Raw genomic sequence first — 27500 nt, forward strand, 5'->3', positions numbered from 1 at the left:
TTTGTCCCGGTGTCCCTCCGGCATATCCGCTGAATCTGTGTCCCGCTCAGTGTTGGTGAGTTCTGTTCCGGCCGTCGGGTCATCTCCTGCCTGAGACTTGTCCTGAGGAGACGGACGGTTCTGTTCGTCCTCACTGATTGTGTCTGTCCCACATCCGACTCCACCAGAGGACCTGCTGAGGTTCTGTCCGTCTGCATCGTCCAGCATTTCACTTTCTAGTGCTGGTTTGCCGTTTTCTGATGTTGGACAGGAGGGATTCTCCACAGGGACTTTGTCTTCGTCTTCAGTGGACACACGGCTCAGTTCATCTGGGCTTATAGGACATTTAACATCCGGGTCGGTTCCCTCACTTCCTTGGTCCAGATCTTTGTCCTCCTGTCTTTCTGGGACACCTTGTTCCTCGTCCTCCGGCTCCTCCGGCTCACTGGAGATGGAGATCAGAGGGACGACTATGTCCATGCTGGGAACCGGACTTCTTTCTGATGCTCCCTCCTGATTGGCCGAAAGTGTGTTCCTCTCTGGGTCGTCTCTCAAAAGTCCTTCACTGGCTTGGTCTTGTGTTTCTCCGTCATCTTCGTGACTGTTTCCGGTTTCCTGACGTTCAGTTTGTCCTTCGTGGTTCTGAACAGAAATGACGTCCATGTCTTTCTTCGGATCGTCCAGCTGTCCTGAAGTCCTGTTTGTCTCCACGAGTTCAGGCGGAGGTGGTTCCGTGTTGGAGATCAGTTGGATCCGATCTGGTTCGTCAGCATTACGTAGACCTTGAGCAGCGGACTGGGCCGGTACTTCAGCATTCCCTGGACCAAAAGAAGGTTCTTGTTCTTGATCTTTCTGAAGCTGACTGACATCCGTCTGTTCAGAGTCCACTTCTCTTATAATCTCAGCTTCGCTCTGATCCGGGACCAGCTCTGTTGCTACGTCCTGGTTCTGGTTCTGGAGGTTTTCCTCAAGTGGTCCCTGGACTCGGCCCTGGCTGCTCTCCAGAGAGCTCAGAGAGTAAATCCCTTCATCGGTGTAGGAGTCCGTGATGGATGGAACCGGTCCTTCGTCCAGAGGAGTCACGTCCACCGGCGTGGCCCGGTACACCTCCCAGGCCGTCCCGCTGTCGCACAGCGAGCTGTCGCTGCGGCTCTCGCCGAACTTCCCTCCCGACGCAGAGTCCAGCCAGGAGTCCGGGGAGCCGATGGCCGAGTCCCCGACCAGCGACTCGGTGTTCACAGACTCTGGTACCGAGGACCCGGTCGGAGACTGACTGGAGGATGGCTGAGGGGACTCAGAGCTGGTGGAGACCTCCTTGGTGGGTACTTTGGGTTCTTCGGGCACACTGCTGGACACGTCCCCCACGTGGGGGGGATCATCTAGAACGTCTTCACTGGACCAGGACCGAGCCGCAGCCCTGAAGGACGGAGACGGGAGGCCTCGGTCCTCTGAGATGGAGGAGGTTAAGATTCTGGGCGGAGCCTGGATGGCGTCCCTCTGGAACATGGAGGAGCGCTCCTTCACGCTGCCTCGCTGGACTCCGTTCTTCAACAGCTCCGAGTTGGCGTCTCTGAAGTTCAGTCGGCCCATCGAGACGCTGCGCTCGATCAGCTGGGAGGTGTCCTCCGGCTGGGAGACAAGACAGGAAGTTAGGACCACGTGTTTGATGCTCGGCCGTCCATGTTAGTGTCGGGGAGCCTCACCTCCTCCGTGCCGGGGAAGTGCTCCAGGAACTGGGACACGTAGGTGATGATGGCCTGCTCACACGGTGCGTTCATGGTCACATCTGGACATAAAAACACAGCGAGGCTCCGAGTCAGTCGTCATGACGAATGTTAGATCTGAAGTCTGAATGGAAGCAGGACGATGTTCACATCTGATGTTACACTTAAAAATGAGGTTCGCTTCTTTTCCCTGAGAGCAGCTCACCTCAGCTCACCTCACCTCACCCTCACCCTCACCTCACCCTCACCTCACCCTCACCTCACCTCACCCTCACCCTCACCTCACCCTCACCTCACCCTCACCTCACCCTCACCCTCACCTCACCCTCACCTCACCCTCACCTCACCTCACCCTCACCCTCACCTCACCCTCACCTCACCCTCACCTCACTCTCACCCTCACCTCACCCTCACCTCACCTCACCCTCACCCTCACCTCACCCTCACCTCACCCTCACCCTCACCTCACCCTCACCTCACCCTCACCCTCACCTCACCCTCACCTCACCTCACCCTCACCCTCACCTCACCCTCACCTCACCCTCACCTCACCCTCACCCTCACCTCACCCTCACCATCACCTCACCCTCACCATCACCCTCCTGATGAACTCCTTACCTCTGAAACTGAGTCCTGGTGGGACAAAGTTAATGCTGTAGGAGAAGGTTTGTTTAATGAAGAAGAGCTCGCCCATGATGAACACATTAGAGACACTGCCGTCACCGCTGAGACGGCTCTTTGTTTCCTTCAGAGAGCCTGCAGTTTATCATTAGAGGTGAATTTCAGTGCTAACTAGGTGATGGTAGTGACCAGATGGTGGTGACATGTAAGGTCAGGTGTGCTGTGGTTACCCTCGGGCTCCAGCAGCCGTGGTATCCCCAGGCTGTAGTGGGCTATCCTGAAGGCGTCCTCCAGGTTCTCCCTGGCGCTCCTCAACAGGGCCTTCCTCATGTCCACCAGGCTGGAGTCGATGGACTTGATGACAGCCAGGAAGGACAGACCGCTCGTCCAGCTCTTCCCAAAGTCCTGCACCGCCACGCCGTACCTACGGAGAGACGGTCCGGAGACAAACTCAGAGAGAGACACCACATTACCTCGTCACTGTTTTCGGAGGCGGAGCCTGCAGTCTTTATGTCCCACAGTAGACTCACTTGCGCGTCCTCTTCTGCACCCACTGCAGCAGCTTCTTGATGGCCCTGCTGTGCTCCCTCATGGCGGCGGAGGCCGACTGCCTCTCGTCTGACGGTGAGCTGCAGTGGGAGGCGTCGGAGTCGGAGCTGGTGGGGATGGAGGACAGGCTGGAGGTGGAGGGGAACTGGCTCCGGATGTTCCCCGTCAGCTCCTTGATCTGCGAGGAGACACATAGATGGATCAACTTCTCCTTCAGGCCGTTCAGTATTGAATCCCACCGTGTTATTTTACCCGGCTGTGTTACGCTGACACTTCACCTGACAACGTGCTATTAATACCAATAAGAATAATCACAGTCCTGAGCAGCTGCAGAGAGCTCAGAGGTTACGTTCCTCCTCTCTGTGCTGCTCACAGACCTCCACCAGAGAGAGAGAGGTCGCCGTGGAAACATGAAACGTACATTAAACAGAAACCATCCCGGGTATAAAGTCAGACCTGCTCTGGCTTCAAATCCTGTTTAAAGACAACAAACTGGTCAAAATCCCAGACTCTAAAATGACTTATTGCGTAACGGTTACCGTGGTAACAGGATGCAAACACAGAATCGGAGTCCGTCAATCATCCAAAGGATCTGGGTTCAGTTTACTCGTCAGAGTCACGGCGACGGTGGAAATAGCAGCACCACGTCAGCTCTGCAGGAGAACCTGCTCCGTTAATGGTGAGATCAACACCCGCAGCGCCACCCGCAGCTCCACCCGCAGCTCCACCTCGCTGCTTACACACTGATGTTGCAACGGTTTCTTACTCCTGACCTCATCTCAGAGATGAACACACAGATGATGTGATGACGAGGTTTTAAATAAAACGACGGATCAGAACAAATCGTCAGGAGGAAGTTTCTGACCTGGAAGAAGAGGATGATGTTCCAGATGAGTCCCAGGATGATGGAGGAGTTTCCGTCAGCAACATCAACTGCATCGATGCTGACCAGCTTCACCTGAGGACACACACGTTGTGTATGCAGCAGCGATATTCATTCATGGAGCAGGAAACAGCCGACACACTCACGTTTCTCTCCTCCAGGAAACACAGCACCTTGGCGATGTTGTTGAGTCTGAAGATACGATGGGAGGACTTCTTGAACCCTTGAAGCTGTGAGTTCATTCAGAATATATAAAAATATACAAACTGCTTACACGATGACAACAACAACAACAACAACTACTGCTCAGTTTACATGTGTGAAAATGAAAGTGTTTCAGTCTGACCAGTTTGCAGCCGGAGAGCTCCTCCAGCAGAGCCATGAGGATACGACCGTCCTGGATGTCCTGGAAGAGGTCGTGGACCTCAATGGGAGGGTCACACTGAGGACAAGAGACAGACAGAGAGGACAGACAGGAAACAGACAGGAGACAGAGGGGGGACAGAGGGGAAACCGAGAGGAGACAGAGGGGAGACAGAGGGGAGACACAGAGGAGACAGAGGGGAGGGTTAACCGCCACTTTTAATACACTGATTCCTAAATATAAATAAACATAAACTGGAATAGTCTGTCTTTAATGATTGAAGTCTGAGGACATATATGGACATGTCTGCACTGTGTGTGTGTGTGTGTGTTTGTGTGTTTGTGTGTGTGTGTGTGTTTGTGTGTGTGTGTGTGTGTGTGTGTGTGTGTTTGTGTGTTTGTGTGTGTGTGTGTGTGTTTGTGTGTGTGTGTGTGTGTGTGTGTGTGTGTGTGTGTGTGTGTGTGTGTGGAGGGGGGGGGGCTGACTGGAACTTTCCAAGATGACAGAAGACAAATGTGTGATTGTCAGTTAGTGGGTCAGAGAGAGAGAGAAGCTCATTGTGGGACAGAAAACAAAAGGCTGGAGGAGACGCTGCGACTCACCCAGACTCACCCCGACTAACCCAGACTCAGACAGACTCAGACAGACTCACCCAGACTCACCCAGACTCAGACAGACTCACCCAGACTCACCCCGACTCACCCAGACAGACTCACCTAGACTCACCCAGACTCACCCCAACTCACCCAGACAGACTCACCTAGACTCACCCCGACTCACCCAGACTTACCCCAACTCACCCAGACAGACTCACCCAGACTCACCCCAACTAACCCAGACTCATCCAGACTCATCCAGACTCATCCAGACTCAGACAGACTCACCCCGACTCACCCCGACTCAGACAGACTCACCCAGACTCATCCAGACTCAGACAGACCCACCCCGACTCACCCAGACTCAGACAGACTCACCTAGACTCACCCCGACTCACCCAGACTCACCCAGACTCAGACAGACTCACCCCGACTCACCCAGACTCAGACAGACTCACCCAGACTCACCCAGACTCAGACAGACTCACCCCGACTCACCCAGACTCAGACAGACTCAGACAGACTCACCCCGACTCACCCAGACAGACTCACCTAGACTCACCCCGACTCACCCAGACTCAGACAGACTCACCCCGACTCACTCAGACTCAGACAGACTCACCCAGACTCATCCAGACTCAGACAGACTCACCTAGACTCACCCCGACTCACCCAGACTCACCCCGACTCACCCAGACTCACCCAGACTCAGACAGACTCACCCCAACTCACACCAACTCAGACAGACTCAGAGACTCACCCAGACTCAGACAGACTCACCCCGACTCACCCAGACTCAGACAGACTCACCCAGACTCACCCCACCATCCTTCTGTCTGTACGTAAACTGGTTGCTTCAGCTGTTTTTTAGGAGGATAAACTACAGCAGGACATCGCTTTGTTTCCATGCCGACACAAACTGGAGACACGCTGACCTCCATCTATTCTGAAGAACATCGTACTACTGCACCTTAACAGACCGTTTAGGTCAGTGGTAGAGAGCAACAGGATTTATTGTTTCTGGATATTTAAAGATAACAGACTGTTTTCTTCACTAGTTTATACATTTTTATTTTCATTTTATAGACAAAAAGTGAAGAAATTAAGCAGAAAATGAGCAGCAGATTATCTGATGATGAAAATGATCAAAAGTAAACAGGTAAACATGCTCAGTAAACAGAAACAGGACACTTCCTGAATACTTTTTCATCACAACAGCAACATACTAAGTTTGAAATAAACTGCTGCATTAATAGAAATGAAGATGCTGTTTCTAAATGTCCTCTGTGACAGTTCTCCATCAGTCACATGATGAAGATGGAACATATCCTGGCTTAAATTTACACATTGATTTCTTTAACTCTGTATTTTCTTTCCTTTATGATAAAGGAGATGCAGAAATAATAACTACAACAGCTCATTTAATCGATGTGTCTTCTTCCTCCCTGACGGTGTTGACAGGACATATCTCCTGGATGTGACCCAGACCACTGAGCAGGAGCCCCCCCCCCCCCCCCCCCCCCACTGACCGTACATGCAGCCCTGCAGTGAGTCATGTGACATCACCACGGCTCCCTCCGATTGGCTCTTTACAGCCCAGTGACACTTTAACTACGGGCCACATGTATAATTCAGAGTGAGGGTAACTGCTGTTTATGTTCTGCACGTGTCTGAGCTGCAGAGGAAGACACGCACTGAGCATGCTCAGTAGTCTCTGCTGGCTGTTACAGGCATGAACACGCTGCTTCTCTGAGGTTTGGGGCTGAAATGTCATAAAAGAAAGATGATCTTGTTCCACTCAGGTCGGATCAAGGAAGCTGAACAAACCTTTTCTAGATGGAGGTTCATCCATCGGGTGAACGTTCTCTTCTGCACCACTTCTCTTTCAACTGCAACACAGAAACAGGAAGTCAGCCATCAGCAGCAGGAAGCCAGTTAGCACCAATCAGAGTAAAAGAGACGTCAGTCTGTACAGACCCACGAGGTCCTCACAGGCCTGAGTGAGTCTCAGGTAAAACACCTGAGGTCTGAGTGAGTCTCAGGTAAAACACCTGAGGTCTGAGTGAGTCTCAGGTAAAACACCTGAGGCCTGAGTGAGTCTCAGGTAAAACACCTGAGGCCTGAGTGAGTCTCAGGTAAAACACCTGAGGTCTGAGTGAGTCTCAGGTAAAACACCTGAGGCCTGAGTGAGTCTCAGGTAAAACACCTGAGGTCTGAGTGAGTCTCAGGTAAAACACCTGAGGTCTGAGTGAGTCTCAGGTAAAACACCTGAGGTCTGAGTGAGTCTCAGGTAAAACACCTGAGGCCTGAGTGGGTCTCAGGTAAAACACCTGAGGTCTGAGTGGGTCTCAGGTAAAACACCTGAGGTCTGAGTGAGTCTCAGGTAAAACACCTGAGGTCTGAGTGAGTCTCAGGTAAAACACCTGAGGTCTGAGTGAGTCTCAGGTAAAACACCTGAGGTCTGAGTGGGTCTCAGGTAAAACACCTGAGGTCTGAGTGAGTCTCAGGTAAAACACCTGAGGCCTGAGTGAGTCTCAGGTAAAACACCTGAGGTCTGAGTGAGTCTCAGGTAAAACACCTGAGGTCTGAGTGAGTCTCAGGTAAAACACCTGAGGCCTGAGTGAGTCTCAGGTAAAACACCTGAGGTCTGAGTGAGTCTCAGGTAAAACGCAGGTATTGTTTTCTTCTGTTCTTAAAATGACGCATTCAAATTCAAATTATTTTCTTTGAGGTTTTTCCATTTAATTATGGCACAGTTAAATTCAATTAAAGAAAGTAAATTACTTTGAATATATAATAATTCACAAGTTTTAAAGAAAACAAGGAGACATTTTACAGCGTTGGTTCTGATATTCAGCTGAATTTCTTTTAAGGAATAAAGCATGGACTCTAAATCATAGAACCATGTGTCTTATTTTGTCTGATATGATTCCAGATTCTCCATTTAGTTTTACAAAATGTAAAATATTTATGTTCGGAATAAAGAACATTATGAAATACAACAGCTCTCTGGTCTCTCTTTAATCAGTGCAGAGTTATTATATAATAATAAGTTACTGTTATGGATTGGGACTGCAGCATTAAATATTAGGAGTAACTATGGGAGGGGTTACTATAGGAGGGTTACTATGGGAGGGGTTACTATAGGAGGGTTACTATGAAGGGGTTACTATAGGAGGGTTACTATGGGAGGGGTTACTGTGAGAGGGGTTACTGTGAGAGGGTTACTATGAGAGGGTTACTATGGGAGGGTTACTATGGGAGGGGTTACTATGGGAGGGGTTACTATGAAGGGGTTACTATGAGAGGGGTTACTGTGAGAGGGTTACTATAGGAGGGTTACTATGAAGGGGTTACTGTGAGAGGGGTTACTGTGAGAGGGTTACTATGAGAGGGTTACTATGGGAGGGGTTACTGTGAGAGGGGTTACTGTGAGAGGGTTACTATGAGAGGGTTACTATGGGAGGGTTACTATGGGAGGGGTTACTATGGGAGGGGTTACTATGAAGGGGTTACTATGAGAGGGGTTACTGTGAGAGGGTTACTATAGGAGGGTTACTATGAAGGGGTTACTACAGGAGGGTTACTATGGGAGGGTTACTATGGGAGGGGTTACTGTGAGAGGGTTACTATGGGAGGGTTACTATAGGAGGGTTACTATGAAGGGGTTACTATGGGAGGGTTACTATGGGAGGGGTTACTATGAGAGGGTTACTATAGGAGGGGTTACTATGGGAGGGGTTACTATGAAGGGGTTACTATGAAGGGGTTACTATAGGAGGGTTACTATGGGAGGGTTACTGTGAGAGGGTTACTATGGGAGGGTTACTATAGGAGGGTTACTATGGGAGGGTTACTATGGGAGGGTTACTATAGGAGGGTTTATTATGAGAGGGGTTACTGTGAGAGGGTTACTATGAGAGGGTTACTATAGGAGGGTTACTATGAAGGGGTTACTACAGGAGGGTTACTATAGGAGGGTTACTATGGGAGGGTTACTATAGGAGGGGTTATTATGAGAGGGGTTACTGTGAGAGGGTTACTATGGGAGGGGTTACTATGAGAGGGGTTACTATGAGAGGGTTACTATAGGAGGGTTACTATGAAGGGGTTACTATGGGAGGGTTACTATGGGAGGGTTACTATGGGAGGGGTTACTATGAGAGGGGTTACTATGAGAGGGTTAGTATGGGAGGGTTACTATGGGAGGGTTACTATGGGAGGGTTACTATGAGAGGGTTAGTATGGGAGGGTTGCTATGGGAGGGGTTACTATGGGAGGGGTTACTATGAAGGGGTTACTATGAGAGGGGTTACTATGAGAGGGTTAGTATGGGAGGGTTACTATGGGAGGGCTACTATGAGAGGGTTACTATGAGAGGGTTAGTATGGGAGGGTTACTATAGGAGGGTTTTTATGAGAGGGTTAGTATGGGAGGGTTAGTATGGGAGGGTTACTATGAGAGGGTTAGTATGGGAGGGTTAGTATGGGAGGGTTACTATGAGAGGGTTAGTATGGGAGGGTTACTATGGGAGGGTTACTATGGGAGGGTTACTATGAGAGGGTTAGTATGGGAGGGTTGCTATGGGAGGGGTTACTATGGGAGGGGTTACTATGAAGGGGTTACTATGAGAGGGGTTACTATGAGAGGGTTAGTATGGGAGGGTTACTATGGGAGGGCTACTATGAGAGGGTTACTATGAGAGGGTTAGTATGGGAGGGTTACTATAGGAGGGTTTTTATGAGAGGGTTAGTATGGGAGGGTTAGTATGGGAGGGTTACTATGAGAGGGTTAGTATGGGAGGGTTAGTATGGGAGGGTTACTATGAGAGGGTTAGTATGGGAGGGTTACTATAGGAGGGTTACTATGGGAGGGGTTACTATGAGAGGGTTACTATGAAGGGGTTACTATAGGAGGGTTACTATAGGAGGGTTACTATGGGAGGGTTACTGTGAGAGGGTTACTATGAAGGGGTTACTATGAAGGGGTTACTATGGGAGGGTTACTATGAGAGGGGTTACTATGAGAGGGGTTACTATGGGAGGGTTACTATGAAGGGGTTACTATGGGAGGGTTACTATGGCAGCACAGTCAGCTCTTCATTGTTATGTCCAGAATGGATCAGCGGAGACACACTGATAATCTGCTGCGGTCCTCTGAGGCTAACGAGAGCTCTGCTGTGATCACCGATCGTTTCGATCGATCTGTGACCTGACGGGCCGACAGTCGTCTCACTCTGTCCTCTCTGCTTCGCTGTTGGTATTCAAGAGGTGTCACTGAGGCTTTATTTCATGAATCATTGTCAGAGCAGACACAGGAAGGGGAGCAGTTTTACTGCCCCTTTTGTATTCTCACGGGCCCGGTAGCCAACAAACATCTCTTTTACTAGAAACAGGGTTTCCAGTCAGACGTGAAACTCTCTGACTGTCACTGACACTGAAACTGCCTGACCTCGAATCAACACACAAACAGGATGTTGTGCTGAGCAGACAACAGACATCATTTCATCTCCATCATTTTACAAACTGAACTGTTTTCAGTACAAAACCTTTCACTGCTTCAACCTGCTGCACAATTATTAGTTTTACAAATTTTATATTTTGTTTTCTGTTGTCTATTTTTATCACTCTGTAGCCAAAGCTCTTGAAATTTACAATTTCCTACATATTTGCGTTAGAAGCTTATTGACGAACGGAAGGAGGATCAAACCATTTAGGGAGGACGGGAAACACGTGAAATAAAAAACAAATTAAAAAAAACTACATGGAAAATATTATGTTTTTATAAATGACAACTTGACTTTAAACATGCAAACAAAATTCCCTGATATTCCAGGACTTGGTCCAAAAAAAATGATCCAATCAGCTGACTGTCTCTGTCTGGAAAAGAGTTTTAAAAATTCCCTGATATTCAATGAAATTCCATGATTATAATTAATTATTCATACTATAGTTAATTATTTATACATACAGTAAAGTTCCAGTTACATTCAGTTTTTATTGAAAGAAGAACAGAAGCAAATTTCTGAGAAATGTTGACGTTCAGTTAATGCTTAAAATCGGCATGTTTTTAATTTTAAAAGGTCAAATGTGCTTTGGGGGAGGAGCCACAAGCTGTTGACAAAAAGATTTAACAGGATACTTTAACGTTCATTTTAAAAGATGAACCTGAAAGTGAAGCACCGTCCTCTTCTACACAATAATACACAAGTACACACACTCCAACAACACACAGACACACAAACACTCAGACACACAAACACTCAGACACACAAACACAGACACACAAACACAGACACACAAACACTCAGACACACAAACACTCAGACACACAAACACAGACACACAATCCGACAACAAGTCCTTTCCCCGTCAGAAGACACGTTTGCTTCTCAGATTACTTCCTGAGCTTCAGGTGTGTTCAGACCGGACACATTATTCTCCCTCTGAACATGATGAGGTCATCTCACACACACTTCCTGTTTGCTTAGAGTGTGTCTGTCAGGTGGGAGACCAAAGCAGCGGGAGATCGTCACCGTAGACGTAATTATATACATACACATACATATATATATATATATACATATATATATATATATGTATGTATATATATATATATGTATGTATATGACCTCATGGTTCAGACTGAAGGTTTAACTCAGTTTAATATCACTGTTCTCAGATCAGCTGGCTGGAGACTGAAATCTCTCATTTGTTTGTCATGCAAACAGACTACAGGCTCCACATGTCTGCTGACTGCAGCATGAATGATGGGACGGGGTGGGGGGGGGGGGCAAGGGGGACAAGAGGGACAAGGGTTACGGGATGGGGTGGGGGGGTGAGCAAACACAATTAAGTGGGACTTAATAAACACACATCTATTAAAGACTTCTGTGGCTTCTTTGTTCTGTGGATACAAACAAAGCATATGTCTCTTACTGTCTCTTACTGTCTGCTACTGTCTCCTGTTGTCTCCTACTGTCTCCTATTGTCTCCTTTTGTCTCCTACAGTCTCCTACTGTCTCTTACCGTCTCTTACTGTCTGCTACTGTCTCCTGTTGTCTCCTACTGTCTCCTATTGTCTCCTTTTGTCTCCTACAGTCTCCTACTGTCTCTTACTGTCTCTTACTGTCTGCTACTGTCTCCTGTTGTCTCCTACTGTCCCCTATTGTCTCCTTTTGTCTCCTACAGTCTCCTACTGTCTCTTACCGTCTCTTACTGTCTGCTACTGTCTCCTGTTGTCTCCTATTGTCTCCTACAGTCTCCTACCATCTCTTGTTGTCTCCTACTGTCTCTTATTGTCTCCTCCTGTCTCCTACTGTCTCACTGTCTCACAGACCACAGACCACAGACCAGTAGAGGAGGTGGAACTCGAGCTTCGTCTCCACCTGATGAAGAGGAGGATCACATCCATCCAGAGCCATTACACAACAACGCTGGGGGCGCCACAATGGTAACTATAGCAACCAGTACACACAGAGTAAACATGACAACAGCAGTAACCAGAGTCACCAGTCTACTACATGTTCAACGTTTCTATTTCTGTTTTTATTACAGATGTTCTTCATTTGAATCCAGTGTGAGAACTGAATCTGATGTCATACTTCAGATGGAGTCAGTGTGTTTACGACCTCGCTGATCAACTCCATCATTACAGGAACGTTTATGATTTCTGAATAAAATGACACGATAAGAGGACCTTCTAAGTGTCTCTGATTTCTGTCTCATCAGAGCCAAGACGAGCGTCCTCCCTCTGATGGACAGAACAAAGAAGCGCCTGCAGTCCTTCTGGATCCACCGACACAAACTCACTGAGACGTTCAGGGACCTCATCAGCAGGAGAGGGACAGTTCTAATATGGAGGAAACACCAGAGGAGCTCCTCCACTGAAATATTCATCAAGCCGCTCTGGGGGGAGGGGGAGGTGGGGAGGGGTGGGGAGGGGAGGGAGGGGAGGGGGAGGGGAGGGGAGGAGGGGGAGGAGGGGAGGGGAGGGGAGGGGAGGGGAGGGGAGGGGAGGAGGAGGAGGTGGGGAGGGGAGGGGAGGGGAGGGAGGGGAGGGGAGGGGGAGGGGAGGGGAGGAGGGGGAGGAGGGGAGGGAGGGGAGGGGAGGGGGAGGGGAGGGGAGGGAGGGGAAGGGAGGGGAGGGGGGGAGGGGGGCATCCCTTCAAACTGCAGCGTTTCATCATCATCATCATCATCATCATCATCATCATCATCATCATCCAGCAGGATTACATAAGAGCAGAGACTCCTGCTTCCTGTCAACACTTCACATGGGAGCAGAACAAGAACATGTTCATGCACGTTTACAGAAAATATCATTTTGCATGAAATTAAATAAATAAAACTGTTAAATAATCTTTATGAGGCTTTTTGGATTTAAACACCCAGTTTTCTGCATTTATTTCTAATAATTTCACATTTCAATCTATTTTTATCAACAAAATGTATTATTTAATTTAAAGGGAAAATATGTTCCTTTGACGGCTGAGTGTTGATGTTGAATGAGTTGAGATGAAGCAGTGAACTCATCAGTGCTTCTCGGTGTTGGAGGTCCCAGCCAGCCGTGCCTACATGTCCCACAATGCATTCTGTGCGTGTTTTTGACGCCTAACCACCACATTCCTCTTTTCCCTTCGCCAAGCTCCTCCCCTTCTATCACCCACTCATCAAAAAAATCAGAAGCAGCCAGAAGATGATGTCTGCAGAGGTTATTGATCAGGAACTAATCAGATTATTGTTGATTATTGATCAGGAACTAATCTGATCATTGATCAGGAACAGATCAGATTATTGATTATTGATCAGGAACTAATCTGATTATTGATTATTGATCAGGAACAGATCAGATTATTGATTATTGATCAGGAACTAATCAGATTATTGTTGATTATTGATCAGGAACTAATCTGATCATTGATCAGGAACAGATCAGATTATTGATTATTGATCAGGAACTAATCTGATTATTGATTATTGATCAGGAACTAATCTGATTATTGATTATTGATCAGGAACAGATCAGATTATTGATTATTGATCAGGAACTAATCAGATTATTGTTGATTATTGATCAGGAACTAATCTGATCATTGATCAGGAACAGATCAGATTATTGATTATTGATTATTGATCAGGAACAGATCAGATTATTGATTATTGATTATTGATCAGGAACAGATCAGATTATTGATTATTGATCAGGAACTAATCTGATTATTGATTATTGATCAGGAACAGATCAGATTATTGATTATTGATCAGGAACTAATCTGATTATTGTTGATTATTGATCAGGAACTAATCTGATCATTGATCAGGAACAGATCAGATTATTGATTATTGATCAGGAACAGATCAGATTATTGCTTATTGATCAGGAACTAATCTGATTATTGTTGATTATTGATCAGGAACAGATCAGATTATTGTTGATTATTGATCAGGAACTGATCAGATTATTGTTGATTATTGATCAGGAACTGATCAGATTATTGTTGGTTATTGATCAGGAACTGATCAGATTATTGTTGATTATTGATCAGGAACTGATCAGATTATTGTTGATTATTGATCAGGAACTGATCATATTATTGTTGATTATTGATCAGGAACTAATCAGATTATTGTTGATTATTGATCAGGAACAGATCAGATTATTGTTGATTATTGATCAGGAACTGATCAGATTATTGTTGGTTATTGATCAGGAACTGATCAGATTCAGTAAGGTTAGCAGGTGGAAACTGAAACAGAAGTCGTTGCTCTGTGACACCAGAAGGATTCCTTGGATCAGAGACAGCAGCATGTATATTATATATTCCAGGGATTCATATCTGCTGAACATTAAAGCTGATGTGTGCCGCTGAGGCTCCTCATCAGGATCATCTCTCACATGAAGTCATGGAACAGAAGGAGAAAACTAAACTACAGTTTGTGTCTGAAACACAATGAGGAGAGTTTAAAATGTCAGGTAACATTTTATTTTCATAACCAAACAGACTGAGGTGGTTATTTTAGTCTTTAAACCACGTCCTGGGATAATGAGCAGGTACAATGTCCAAACACTCCCAGTGAACGCTGGTGTTTCTGCTCAGAGACGCTTGTTTTCACTCTGCAGATGCACAAAGCTCTGAGGTCAGATAAAGGTCAACTAAAGTCCTCAGATTGATCCCTGAATCACCTCTTCACAGCTGCACACAGGAACATGATCTCCGATGTCCTGAGGAGACAAACTGTCCCGGTGTCTCCGGATCAAACACTGCGTCCTGTAACAGCAGCTCTGTCATCGTCATCATCAACATCATCACCATAAACTTTCATCAGGAGTCCCTGAGCAGGACGATAAACACCATGAACAGACTGAGTGTCATATCCCTCCCTGATCAGAGGACCTAAAAGCTTCTGTGTCTCAGGTTTGATGAGACGGTGACGTCCTGCTTTACTGACAGACACTCAGAAGAATATTTACTGCTTCTGTTTGTCCACTGCAGCAGCAAAGATTCAGATACTACACTCACTCTGTTTCTGATTAAAACTCATGCAGCGGATACTTTTTTAGGAAGTCAGTCAAAGTCCAATTTAAATGACTAAAATCAAACTTGCCTGTGCTTCGCTAAATAGCAAATAATAAAAATGTTATACATGAATTCTTCTGTAATAGCAAACAAACAGCTGAGTAAACATCTGTCTGACAGGGGTCTGAAGTGGGCGGAGTTAGAGTCTGTTCTGCCCCCTGTGGTGAACAACCATCCATATTAAAGCACATCCTAACTGAGTTCAAAGTTTAAACTTTAGATCGGTCAGATCCACCGCTGGCTCCTCCCCCAGCTCGTCCAAATATGGTCACTTCACTGATGGTCGATGACATCACTGATGGTTGATGCTTCCTGCAGACATCAGAAACTTCTATCTGGAACTCCTTCAGAAAAACTGATGTTTAATTGAATAGTTCAGAGCGAGTTTTGAAGAGTTATAAACAGATAATTGTGCCTGAAATGCTCGTCTCTAATTACAACGTCATGTTAGCGAGCTCGTCCAACCAGCTTCATTATTCTGAGTCAAATCCAAAGTTAACCTCAGCAGGTCCTCCTGAATGTTCGCTGATGGACGGTTAACACAAGAGGACGTCTCCCGATGACTGAAGACTCCCGTCTGTCTGACCCAGCTGTTCACCGCTCGCTCTGTTCTCACACATCTCTACCAAAATTCAAACATGTGAGAGTTATAAAAGAAAAGCCTCCAGTTCAGAGCAAATAAACTGAAGCTGGAGTGTGATTGTATCCTCAGAGGAACATGAGCTCACCAGGTGGTGAAATGTACCAAAACAAAGTCCTCTGAGCTCCTTCAGTCACGGAGAACTTATCAGACAACTAAAGACATGAAGACTTTGATCCCTCGGATTACATCGTCTTTAGGAAGAACTTGTTCGACTGAACTGAGAGCTCAACACATCACACACCTGCTGATGTCATCGCGTCAAACATCTTCCAGCAGATTCTACGAGTCAGCAGCTTTCTGGAAGAAACTCAGAGGTATGATTACACATCTAATATCACACAACACACACGAATACCTTCGTGACCAAACACTAAAACAGAGCGCTCCGAAGGCTGGACGGATCCGTCTGCAAAATAAGCGACTTTTCTTCAGGTGTTCAAAGGTAAACAGAGATGGTGAAAGTGTTTGTGACCGCGGAGGTGGAACAGAGCGAGACATCAGCAGAGATCCGGTGGAGAAGGGAGGAGCGTTCCCTGGTGTGTTTTCCTGAAGCTCTTCTACCTACTCAGCGGACGCCCCCGGGGGCCGCAGGTCAGCCGGAGAGCACGGTCTCTTAGAAACACGGCGGGGTGGTGAGGCTGTCATCGCTGCCGTTAACCCTTCGGATACCGCTCTGCTTCAGCGAGTTACTGCCAGGCTGTTTCTCAGCAGACCAATCAGACGGCCGGGTGAGCTCACTCAGACTTACATCACTAGCGGTGGAGGTCTACCCATTAAAGGAACCAGTGAACTTTTAAGAAGAGCCTGTGTATTTTTAGAGGAGGAACCGGGCAGGGCTTTATAAAAGGAGCACTTTTCAGTGTTTGTCTCTGAGCACTCGCCGTGCCGTCGCTCTGCAGCAGCAGGAGGAAGTTAGTGAGCCAGAAGGATTCATGTCTACCGCCGGGCACCATGAAAACACATGAAATCCTAACGTTTGGTCGGCTACTAGAAAGGTTCAGGGACTTCATGGTGTGTGAAGAATAACATAAATGTGAATAAAAACTGAATGTTGAGCAGCCGAAATCTTCTAACAGGCAAGAATGGAACCACATTTCACTTTCAAAACTCCAGAAACTGGTCTCCTCACTTCCCAGACGTTTACAGAGTGTTTTTAAAAGAAGAGGTGATGCAGCTCAGTGGTGAACATGATCCTGGAACAACTTTTTAAAAACATGTTGCTGACATCACATTTTTTTATAAAACAATAACATTTCTCAGTTTCAGCATTTGATTTGTTGTCTTTGGTCTATTTTAGGGTCTCAGCTGTAGTTTGGACAGACTCGGATGTCCTTGAACCGAACCGTGTTTATTTCCTGCTATCTGTCTATGCTGCTCTTTTCTCCCTCTGCTCTCCTCTCAGGAAAAATGAGTTGGAGGTTTATTCCTGTTCAACTGAATGGAGCTGATTTCAGGATCAATGTTCTCCCAGCTCAACTTCCTTTATTTGGCCCAACACATCTTTCTGGATGAACTGAGTCTGATCTTATTTTAGGTTTGTAAAACTCAAAGTATATGACTGGATGAATTTAATATTAAACTTAAAATTTCCCCTCGGGGATTAATAAAGTAACTACCTAACCTAAAGCATTCAGACCATTGTTGACCGGGACATAAATGATAGGTGGCTATTTTATTAAATTAAACTGTAATGTCTTTCTGTGTTTCTATTGAATAACTTTAATCTTGTCCATCTGTCTTTATAATAAGTAAAGTCTGCTTTACATGGAGGTGTTCAGGATGTTTCCAACGCTGCAGCAGAGCCGAAGGACAGCTGGTTGGTCGGAGTTATGGAAAATGACAGATTTGCATCCTGCTTTGCATCTTCGTGGCTGCACACCTGTAGACTACCTGTAGACTATGATGTAGACTACCTGTAGACTACCTGTAGACTATGATGTAGACTACCTGTAGACTACCTGTAGACTATGATGTAGACTACCTGTAGACTACCTGTAGACTATGATGTAGACTACCTGTAGACTACCTGTAGACTACCTGTAGACTATGCTGTAGACTATGATGTAGACTACCTGTAGACTACCTGTAGACTACCTGTAGACTATGCTGTAGACTATGATGTAGACTACCTGTAGACTATGATGTAGACTACCTGTAGACTACCTGTAGACTACCTGTAGACTATGATGTAGACTACCTGTAGACTACCTGTAGACTATGATGTAGACTACCTGTAGACTACCTGTAGACTATGCTGTAGACTATGATGTAGACTACCTGTAGACTACCTGTAGACTATGATGTAGACTACCTGTAGACTATGCTGTAGACTATGATGTAGACTACCTGTAGAATACCTGCCTGCCCTCCTGTTGGACAGACGATCACCTCAGTGCTCTTTATTCAGTCGCATCATGAATGTGTTGCTTTACACACTTTCAGCTTTCTTCCTGTTGAAACAGTTTCGCCTTCGAAAAACTTCATGTTGGAAGATTCTGTTCAGATTTAAATGAAACTGTTGAAGTAAAGATCCACACAACTACACAATCCTCCAACAACACAATCCTCCAACAACACAATCCTCCAACAACACAATCCTCCAACTTTATAGTCTTACGGTGCTTTTTAAAAACAAAGTGAGTGACACAGATGATGTTCAGTGTTTTAGAGTCGTGTGTAAAATGCAGTCCAGACAGGAAGTGACCAGCAACATGAAGCTCCAACAACCTTCAGAGAACACATCACAGGACATCTATGATGTCATAGTCTGAATGTTGAGCTTGCACATGACCACACTGCTCACACATTTGAAAAGATGCTGAGGCTGCAGATAAGGATGAGCTTCTTTTATAATGAGGATGTTTTGTGAGTCTGTTGTGATGGTGTGCGTTCATCATGAGCTGCTGAATTCTACCGGTGAGTTACGGTGAGTGAAACAGATGTGAAGTTTCTAAGTCGTTGCTGCCGGACGACTCACAGCGTGGACGAGGAAACGCAAACGAAAGGAGAGGATCAGCTGACGAGAGGAGTCGAGTCTGAGTTGAACTTCAGAACTCAGCAGAGTCTGTGGAGCCTGAAGTTGACAGTCAGGAAGCAGCAGAGCTCCACGTCTCCTCAGCTGTGATGTCACCGCTGTGATGTCACCGCTGTGAGCAGATGATCAGAGAGAAGTCTGAACTCTTCCTGACGCCATCGTTTCCTCGTCACTTCTGTAATTTATGGAGAATCCTTCACTCGTTTCTGAATCCTCAACAGCTCAGAACTCAACACGTGAAACGAGTCTGAACACACAAACACACTTTGTGCACTAGTGTGTGTGTTTGTGCACTAGTGTGTGTGTGTGTGTGTGTGTGTGTGTGTGTGTGTGTGCGCGTGTTTGTGCACTAGTGTGTGTGTGTTTGTGCACTAGTGTGTGTGTGTGTGTGTGTGTGTGTGTCTGTGTGCACTAGTGTGTGTGTGTGTGTGTGCGCGTGTTTGTGCACTAGTGTGTGTGTGTGTGTGTTTGTGCACTAGTGTGTGTGTGTGTGTGTGTGTGTGTGTGTGTGTGTGTGTGTGTGTGTGTGTGTGTGTGTGTTTGTGCACTAGTGTGTGTGTGTGTGTGTGTGTGTGTGTCTGTGTGCACTAGTGTGTGTGTGTGTGTGTGCGCGTGTTTGTGCACTAGTGTGTGTGTGTGTGTGTTTGTGCACTAGTGTGTGTGTATGTGTGTGTGTGTGTGTGTGTGTGTGTGTGTGTGTGTGTGTGTGTGTTGTGCACTAGTGTGTGTGTGTGTGTGTGTGTGTGTGTGTTCCTGTGACTTGAAGCTCGTCTCTGAGGTGAACGACATGTTTCCACCAGACGTGTTTCTTCCACCGCAGCAGAAAACCCTCTGAGCCTCCAACGTTTCTTCACAGGACATTTCATATCTTATAATATGTCGTCTTCACGTAGATTTCAGTAAATATTGTATTTTGAAATCATTTTGAAACTCGCTCACATCGCAGCCTCTGATTGGCCGATCAACGGTTTGGGACGAGTACGTGTACCATTATCGAGTTATTAATTAAAAACTGTTGGTTACGATGACTTCTTTGGATCAAAGAGTGAGTCAGCAGGCGGACTGGGACCAGTAAACCCTGAATCAGCCCTGATGTCCACTGATTGACGGGTCCAGTACAGAACAGAACCGGGCTGCTCTCACACCAACACCTGCCTCCACTTCAGATTAGACCGTAATCTGACGTCTCTACAGAGAAGCTTTGTGCTGGCGCCGTCTTTGTCAACCTTGGGATAAAATGGTACTTCGCTCCTCCGAGTGGGAGGAGCGGTATCCTAGCAACCATCAAAACAAAATCAAGTCGTGCCAGGTTTCATGTTTATCTGGTTCTATTTCAGTCAGCCGTTCTTCTATCAAACGTACATTTATGAGGAACCCTGATTCCTTCTGCTGCTGAGCCTCCTCACATCCTTCATGTTAACAGCTGAGTCTAATTGGGCTTCCATAAAGTTTAAATTAAAAAAACAGCAGACAATGAAAACAACGACATGCTTTTCCCATAATGCAACTGGGCAGCGTCTTTATTTAGACCACTGCTCCCTGCAGCCTGACGATGACGCAGACGTTCTGTTGAACCATCATGACATCATGGTGGTGATGTCATCATCCATGTCCGTTTACCAACAAAGTCTCATGAAATCCAATTAATAGTATCGGTTAATAATTTACACATCCCATCATTTTGATTCTTTAAATGATCAAATCAAAAATTGCCTCTCTGGGAAACATACCAGGAAGAAGTTGAGCAGGTCCAGTCCTGTTTAAACCAGACATGTTAAAACCTTTTATTATGAAAAGAGAATATCGCTCATTCTGCTGTACAATATTAATACAACTGTGTGGGGCTACTTGTTGAAATATACCTGTGACGTAACCACTGTTCACAAGAAATAGTGAATAATGCACATTTGCATTGTCTGAATTTGATTACGGATCAGCTGATACACATTAAATGTCAACATGACAACTTTGACCGTTAAAGACAGTCGTGAACATTTAATTTCCTCACTGCATCATCAGCGTCCAGTTAAACCCCCCGGTTACCGAAAGTTAACCGACACCTCCCACCGTGTGCTTCCAGAGTTATTAGTGGTCATCATTTACCTGAAAACATCCAGTTCACCACAGTGATGAAGCTGCTGTATAAACTAGCAGAACGTCGTACTGTAACGGATCAGACAGAAACCTGCAATGAGGTGGGAGGCAGTGTTGGATGTGTGTGTGTGTGTGTGTGTGTGTGTGTGTGTGTGTGTGTGTGTGTGTGTGTGTGTGTGTGTGTGTGTGTGTGTGTGTGTGTGTGTGTGGGAAGGTTCAGCTCGGTGCTGTGATGCTCAGAGTCTCTGTTATGTAACAGCCGTTGTTTCAAAGCTCTCAGCTCATCAGACGACTCTCAGAGAAAAGAGACAAAAGCACAAAACTCCTGCATTTAAAAAAGAAAAATCTGGTAGGAGTCCAAGATGAGAAGAAAAGCTGCGTTTAAAGCCGAGAAGGAATGCCCAGCTCACATGTAGTGAAGCGTGTCGTTAGTGAACACGCTAAGGTTTCTAACATGAGTCTCTGTCCACTTGAACAGAGTCAGCTGGCATCAGGACCTCGAACCTCCTCCAACAGGAATCACATCCTCACTTCATCTATCGGGGACGTCGCGACGCTGAAACCTTCTGGAGCCTGAGTGTGGGGGTGGAGCCTGAGTGTGGGGGTGGAGCCTGAGTGTGGAGGTGGAGCCTGAGTGTGGGGGTGGAGCCTGAGTGTGGAGGTGGAGCCTGAGTGTGGAGGTGGAGCCTGAGTGTGGGGGTGGAGCCTGAGTGTGGAGGTGGAGCCTGAGTGTGGAGGTGGAGCCTGAGTGTGGGGGTGGAGCCTGAGTGTGGAGGTGGAGCCTGAGTGTGGAGGTGGAGCCTGAGTGTGGGGGTGGAGCCTGAGTGTGGAGGTGGAGCCTGAGTGTGGAGGTGGAGCCTGAGTGTGGGGGTGGAGCCTGAGTGTGGAGGTGGAGCTCGACCGGTCCTGTCAGACCACATTCAGTTCTTTCCTTCATCAGTTGGTGTTGCAGGTTTTTACCAAAATAATCTACCAACAGATCCAGTTTGTCTTTTCTTTGGAACGGGAGGCCGATACGTCCACAACCGACCGGGTCCAAGTGTTATCTGAAGGTTTGAGGTTCTCGAGGACGTTTCTCCTCTGATCATTTCTTCATTGTGAGTTTTTTCTCGTGGGTCGTTCACCTCTCGAGAGCCGTTGACCGTTGTGATGGTCACATGGTTCCTGGTGTAAATAGACGCCGGTTCTGCTTGAACCGAGGGGCTGATAACGTGGAGGCCGACGCTCCGTCCAGAGCTGCCGACGTCGCCCTCAGATAAACAATTTGCTAGCGCAGGCCACGACTTTCATCTTAATGTTTCAGGGTTTGATGGCCTGCATGCCGGTCTATCCTGTCTATATGTCCTGGTTCTGTACTGCAGAGCGTCAGGGGGAGCTTTTTTGAGCAGTGTAAATAAGGAGTGATAAATGAAGGGAAGAAGTTACTTTTGTTAATCAAGTTACAAGTTTCAAAGCCGATCAAATGTTTGCACGTTTAAATCTTTTAAAAAAGGTAATAATTTTCATTGGATTAACTTATTTTTCTACACGACTTTAGACTTGAAATTAAAAGTAGTATGTAGTGTGAAAGTATAATTCTGGTTTACTTGTAGTCACCACAGTAATGACTGTAATCAGACAACTGCTTTAACATCACAACAGCAGCCCGACGAAGTTTAGAGATTTTTTATTAATAACGTAGTTATTACCGTCACTGGAAAAACTAAACATAAAACCCAAGTAGGAACAAAACAGAAGGGTCCTTTAAAACGGATTAAATCTCGTTTTTACCTCTAAAACCTTCAATTATTTGATCAATTGCTAGTTTGGAGCGGTTCGGAGCAGGAAGTGACCATATTTGGACGAGCTGGGGGAGGAGCCAGAGGTGGATCTGACCGATCTGATCGGAAACCTGACGATACTACGTCCCGCCCACCGATAGCTGTAACCTGACTGCACCACAGGCCTGTCAATCAAACAGACACGCCCCCAGAAACAGGTCTTCTTGAATCTTCTTTTCTAATGAATGAGGGATTATTTTCAGATGGACCTCCAGAAAACTAATAAGAAGGAGTGACTTTAGCTAACAACACCGAGATAACTGATGGACACATTTTATTCACTTTGGATTTGATGAGAGAAGTTGAATGGGAGTCTATGGAGCCGGAGGCTTTTTGGAGCCGACCTCTAGTGGCACTCGCTGGTATTGCAGCTGAAGACACTTCTGGATCAGAACCATTTTACAGACCTGAAGCTACGAACTCTTTTATATCCAGTCTGTGATGTTCACGTTAAATGAATGTGACCTCTGCTCCATGTTTGCAGGATATTTAAACAGGCATTTATTTTCGTAAAATGTTGCTTCTGGCAACAAGATGACTAGAAAACTTCAGAATGAAGCTTTAAACACTTTTCAGTGTCATAATGAAGTCAATTTAAAGCTGCTGTAGACAAAAAGAAACATGACTGAGTTTATAATCTGAAACTAACAGCTTTCCTTCAGTAGAAATAAAGTTTTCTCTGAGTCACAGACCAGCAGAACTTCTGGTTCCGTGTCATCAGGCCGTTCCACAGTTCCACGAGTGTTTGGTGCCAACACAGAACCAGCAGTGACGCTCTGAGTCCATCAGAACGGGTCTGGGTCGGGCTGCAGGGTGAAGTGGGTCAGAGCTGAACAAAGCGTCCTTTCTCACCACACTCATTAAATCAATTACTTCCACTTTAAAGAACAAGCGTTGTTGGACTGAGCCTCTGATCTCTGGGAAGCCCTGTTTGGAAAACTGGAAACATTTAGGAAGTATTAAATATTCCCACGTGACCCACCGGGTCGGTCCGGTTCAAACAGCAGAGAGGTGGAAATATGAAACAACACCAGACCAATCAAAAGCAGGCTGTTAGTACTGTAGACTGTGATAAAATACCTCATTGGCCCTGGACCTCTGATCATCTACAATATATGAAGATAAAAATCTTCTGCAGCAACAAACACAACACTGACGGAAACAACGGTTCATAACTTCGACTTTATAAGCGGCGGATCAGCTAGACGTGAAGCCTGCAGCTCAACACATTCAGAGTAATAAACCCCGTCAGAGCTCAGGTGATGTAACGGCTCACTTCTGTTATTATTGGCTCTGATGTGAAGAACTGGCTGGAGGTGGAGAGAGTGACATCATCGCTGAAATGTAATATCTAAAAATGTTTTGAGTGACCTCATCAACAACATCATCAGAAGGGGGGGGGGGGGGGTGAAACTAAACTACAGGTAGAGAGCAGGACATCAGGAATCAAACACGGAGGAAACGTTCTGCAGGTCACAAAGCTTTCATTTAGGATCAAATCCAAACGAAAGGTTCTTTTTAAAAGCTGATATCTGACCCAGTATTTGTGTCCTGATTCATCAATCTGTGGTTTGTGTTGATGAGAGGAGTCAAAACTTCTGCTGCATTATATTTGAACTGTCTCCTGTAATTCCTTCTACTTCATGGCGGATGTATAAAACACTCCGATACTCCTCTAAGTGTTCCTGAAGACGGGTTTCCTTAAAACAGCTGAGATGTTCAGGACACTTTCATTCTGCTGCTGACTGATTGTTGTTGCGTTCACATCAACCACAAACACAGATTCTCCACTCATCTGTCTAATATAATGAACTCAACATGGGTTTGGTTCCAAACTGAGAACTGAGTAAGAACTGTTTCAGTGATGGTTTGAAATTGTTGATCATTCAGTTTATTAATGATCACAGCTCCATAATTAATGTGTTTTAGTCTTTTAAAAGTCGGAGACATCAGTTACAGTCACATATCAGAGACTGGAGGCTCCTCAGGACTGAAGGCTCTTCAGGTCCGGGACACCCTGAGGGGCCCCTGAGCACCGACTCAGTCCAGGACAATGGTAGTGAAATGCGGACGTGTTAGAGGACCGGACCTGTAAAGTTTGGGACTGCTGTTCACTCTTTAAAGCACCTGAACTCTACTCCTACTACCATAGTGTTACTCCCTTTCAAAGTTTCCTGCCCCGCGGTGAGTCTTGTGTGCGGTGATTGTGCGGGGATGGAGCCGCGGTGAGGCCACCCAGCTCTCCGATACAAACAGCATGAATCTCTGCAGCCGACGGGATGCTCCTACCTTGCAGATTCTGCACTCGGATGTCGCTGATCTGCCCGATGAACTCCTCCCGCTCGAACCAGTCCTCCCACTCGTGTCCTGCCATCTGGAGCGGCGGAATGCGGGAATCCTGGACGGGAACACTCGGGAAGCTCCGGCCGGAGGAGGCGACGCTACGGCGGCTGCAGGCGGGCAGGCGAGCTCTCTATTGTCCGGCCGGCCGAGGGGGCTCCATGCACGCCGGGCTCAGACTGCAGCAGCGCGACGGTTCCGCTCACTGGCCGACATTTCTGCTGTTTACTTGGGCTGCTGGACCGTCAGAGCTCCGGGAAGCCGCCGGAGGGATGAACGCAGCGCAGCGCAGTGAGGAGGAGGAAGGAGCTGCAGCACCTGGTTGGTATTTCCGAGGTGGGATGGATCTGATCCAGAGCCCGCCCACCACACACACACACACACACACACACACACACACACACACACACACACACACACACACACATGGTGGAAAATAACTGAGGGCACTGGATTAAATTTGGAGTTCATGTTTTTCCATTTCTGTAAGAGAAACGTTGTGTTTATTATAGTTATTGGAGACTCAGACTAATATTATAAAACATAATGAATTACAGGATGTATCATTCACAAACTACAGTCATATAAAACTGCACCTTCAGCAGCTGCAACAGTAAAACAAAATACATATTATTGCATCAGTAATTATAAATGTGGGTGATTGTGCATAATTATTATCTTTTTTTAATTGAAAGTATATTTTCCAGGAGAATCGAGCTCTGCATGTTGGATTCTGTGAAAACTGTAGTTGTTGTTGTTTACTGCCCTGCAGCTTAAATGTACAGTTGCATAACTGCATTAAATCATTTCTACTTTGAACCATGTTGAAGTTTGAAGGACGATGAAACAGAAAAAGTTCAGGTCAAAGGTCATTCAGAGACGAGGGCTGAACAGATTACTTCTCCAGAGTGAAACATCTTGTGAACTCTCTATAAATAAGTCCAGATGAGAGCAGAAAGGAAGCACATTTGCATGCTGACCCACATCTCCGGTGTGACAGTAAGGAGGTTATCATGCTGCAGCCGGCCCACACACAAACACACGGTGGTCACCACGGCGACAGTTTCACCCTTAAAGTTGATCCTAATTTTTGGTGAGCTGCAGGCCGATATCATTCTCAGTAATCTGGTTAAAAGCCATCTGGAACATTTCACTGCTCCCAGCAGCAAATAATCACATCACACAGCTCCTTCGGTCTGTTTGTGATGCCGGACCACCGATGACCCTCAGAGCTCAGACCGGGTTTCCTGTTCTTCAGCCTCAGACGTGATCACGACGTGTCGGTTTAGTCGTCCCTGCTCGCGTCTATCTGCCAGAGATCAGACGTGTAATTACTGCTGAAGAATGCAGAGAATGCTGCAGATGAGAGGAAGCTGTCACGGATAACAAGGAGGAACGATGCAAGTCCAGCTAACGAGGCTGGTGATGTGTCACAATAAAAACCAACATGTGACCCTCTTGGTGTGGTTTCATTATTTCAGTGTACAAACCGATGAGTTCCAGTCTGTCGCTTCTTCTTGTGTCGAACAGAGCTGGAGTCATTTCGAATGTTTGCCAAAGAACACAGAGAGCTGCGTCGATTTTCATCATTGGGACCTGGAAGAAGATTTAAAATGACCACGAGCACAGATCACATGAAGAGGAAACATCGTACCTTTGCACTTCTTTGACTTCAGTTCATCGACCTGCTCATTCTTCTGGGTTTTGTTTTCTCAGGAATAGTTCACCGCTTCATCTCTGAAGTTGTTCCGGTCCAGTGAGGAAACGTCTTCACAGCGTAGCAACACACGGTCGCTCACTGACGTGGAAACAAACATTTGGTCACCATTTACCTCCGTTCAGCTCTTTGAAACGTTCAGCTTTATGAGTCAAGGTGGTTCTAGATCAGAGATCAGGGAGAGCTCCTCATGTTCAGTGACATCTATTCACATAGCTGAGCTCCACCCAAACCAGCTGAATCAGCTTCTTTTCTGTGAACAATAACAAACTGATACTGAACACATTTAGTTTCACAACAGCTTTAATTCAACAGCACATGCATGTTTTTTTCTATTTACATTTCTTTGTTTTTAATATCTACAGTTACACAGATGTTTATAAATGCCAGTGTGAGAGTCTCTGCTGTGTTTCTGTCCTCTGATCCCTGTGTGTCTCCCTGTGGGCGGGGCTCCACCTCTGCTGTGTTTCTGTCCTCTGATCCCTGTGTGTCTCCCTGTGGGCGGGGCTCCACCTCTGCTGTGTTTCTGTCCTCTGATCCCTGTGTGTCTCCCTGTG

At 46.4% G+C, this 27500-nt stretch overlaps 1 protein-coding gene across 2 annotated transcripts in view; it reads right to left on the bottom strand.

Annotated features, from left to right (window-relative positions):
• clmna (calmin a) overlaps positions 1-25424 on the bottom strand; it is a 31572-nt gene extending 6148 nt beyond the window's left edge. For both annotated transcript variants that reach the window (XM_069172477.1, XM_069172476.1), the window contains exons 1-9: positions 25176-25424; positions 6544-6605; positions 4103-4198; positions 3903-3986; positions 3739-3831; positions 2855-3051; positions 2555-2748; positions 1683-1765; positions 1-1608 (exon numbers count right to left, since the gene is read on the bottom strand). The exon at positions 1-1608 is cut by the window's left edge and continues 405 nt beyond it. In XM_069172477.1, the coding sequence (XP_069028578.1) occupies positions 1-1608; positions 1683-1765; positions 2555-2748; positions 2855-3051; positions 3739-3831; positions 3903-3986; positions 4103-4198; positions 6544-6605; positions 25176-25260 (2502 nt within the window). In that variant the 5' untranslated portion in view covers positions 25261-25424. The remainder of the gene's footprint in view (positions 1609-1682; positions 1766-2554; positions 2749-2854; positions 3052-3738; positions 3832-3902; positions 3987-4102; positions 4199-6543; positions 6606-25175) is intronic.
• Between the last annotated feature and the right edge of the window lie 2076 nt (positions 25425-27500).

Source organism: Embiotoca jacksoni, unplaced genomic scaffold (assembly GCF_022577435.1).
Source record: "Embiotoca jacksoni isolate LCO1_2020_lvr unplaced genomic scaffold, fEmbJac1.0.p SCAF_53, whole genome shotgun sequence".
In the NCBI taxonomy this organism is placed as follows: Eukaryota; Metazoa; Chordata; class Actinopteri; family Embiotocidae; genus Embiotoca; species Embiotoca jacksoni.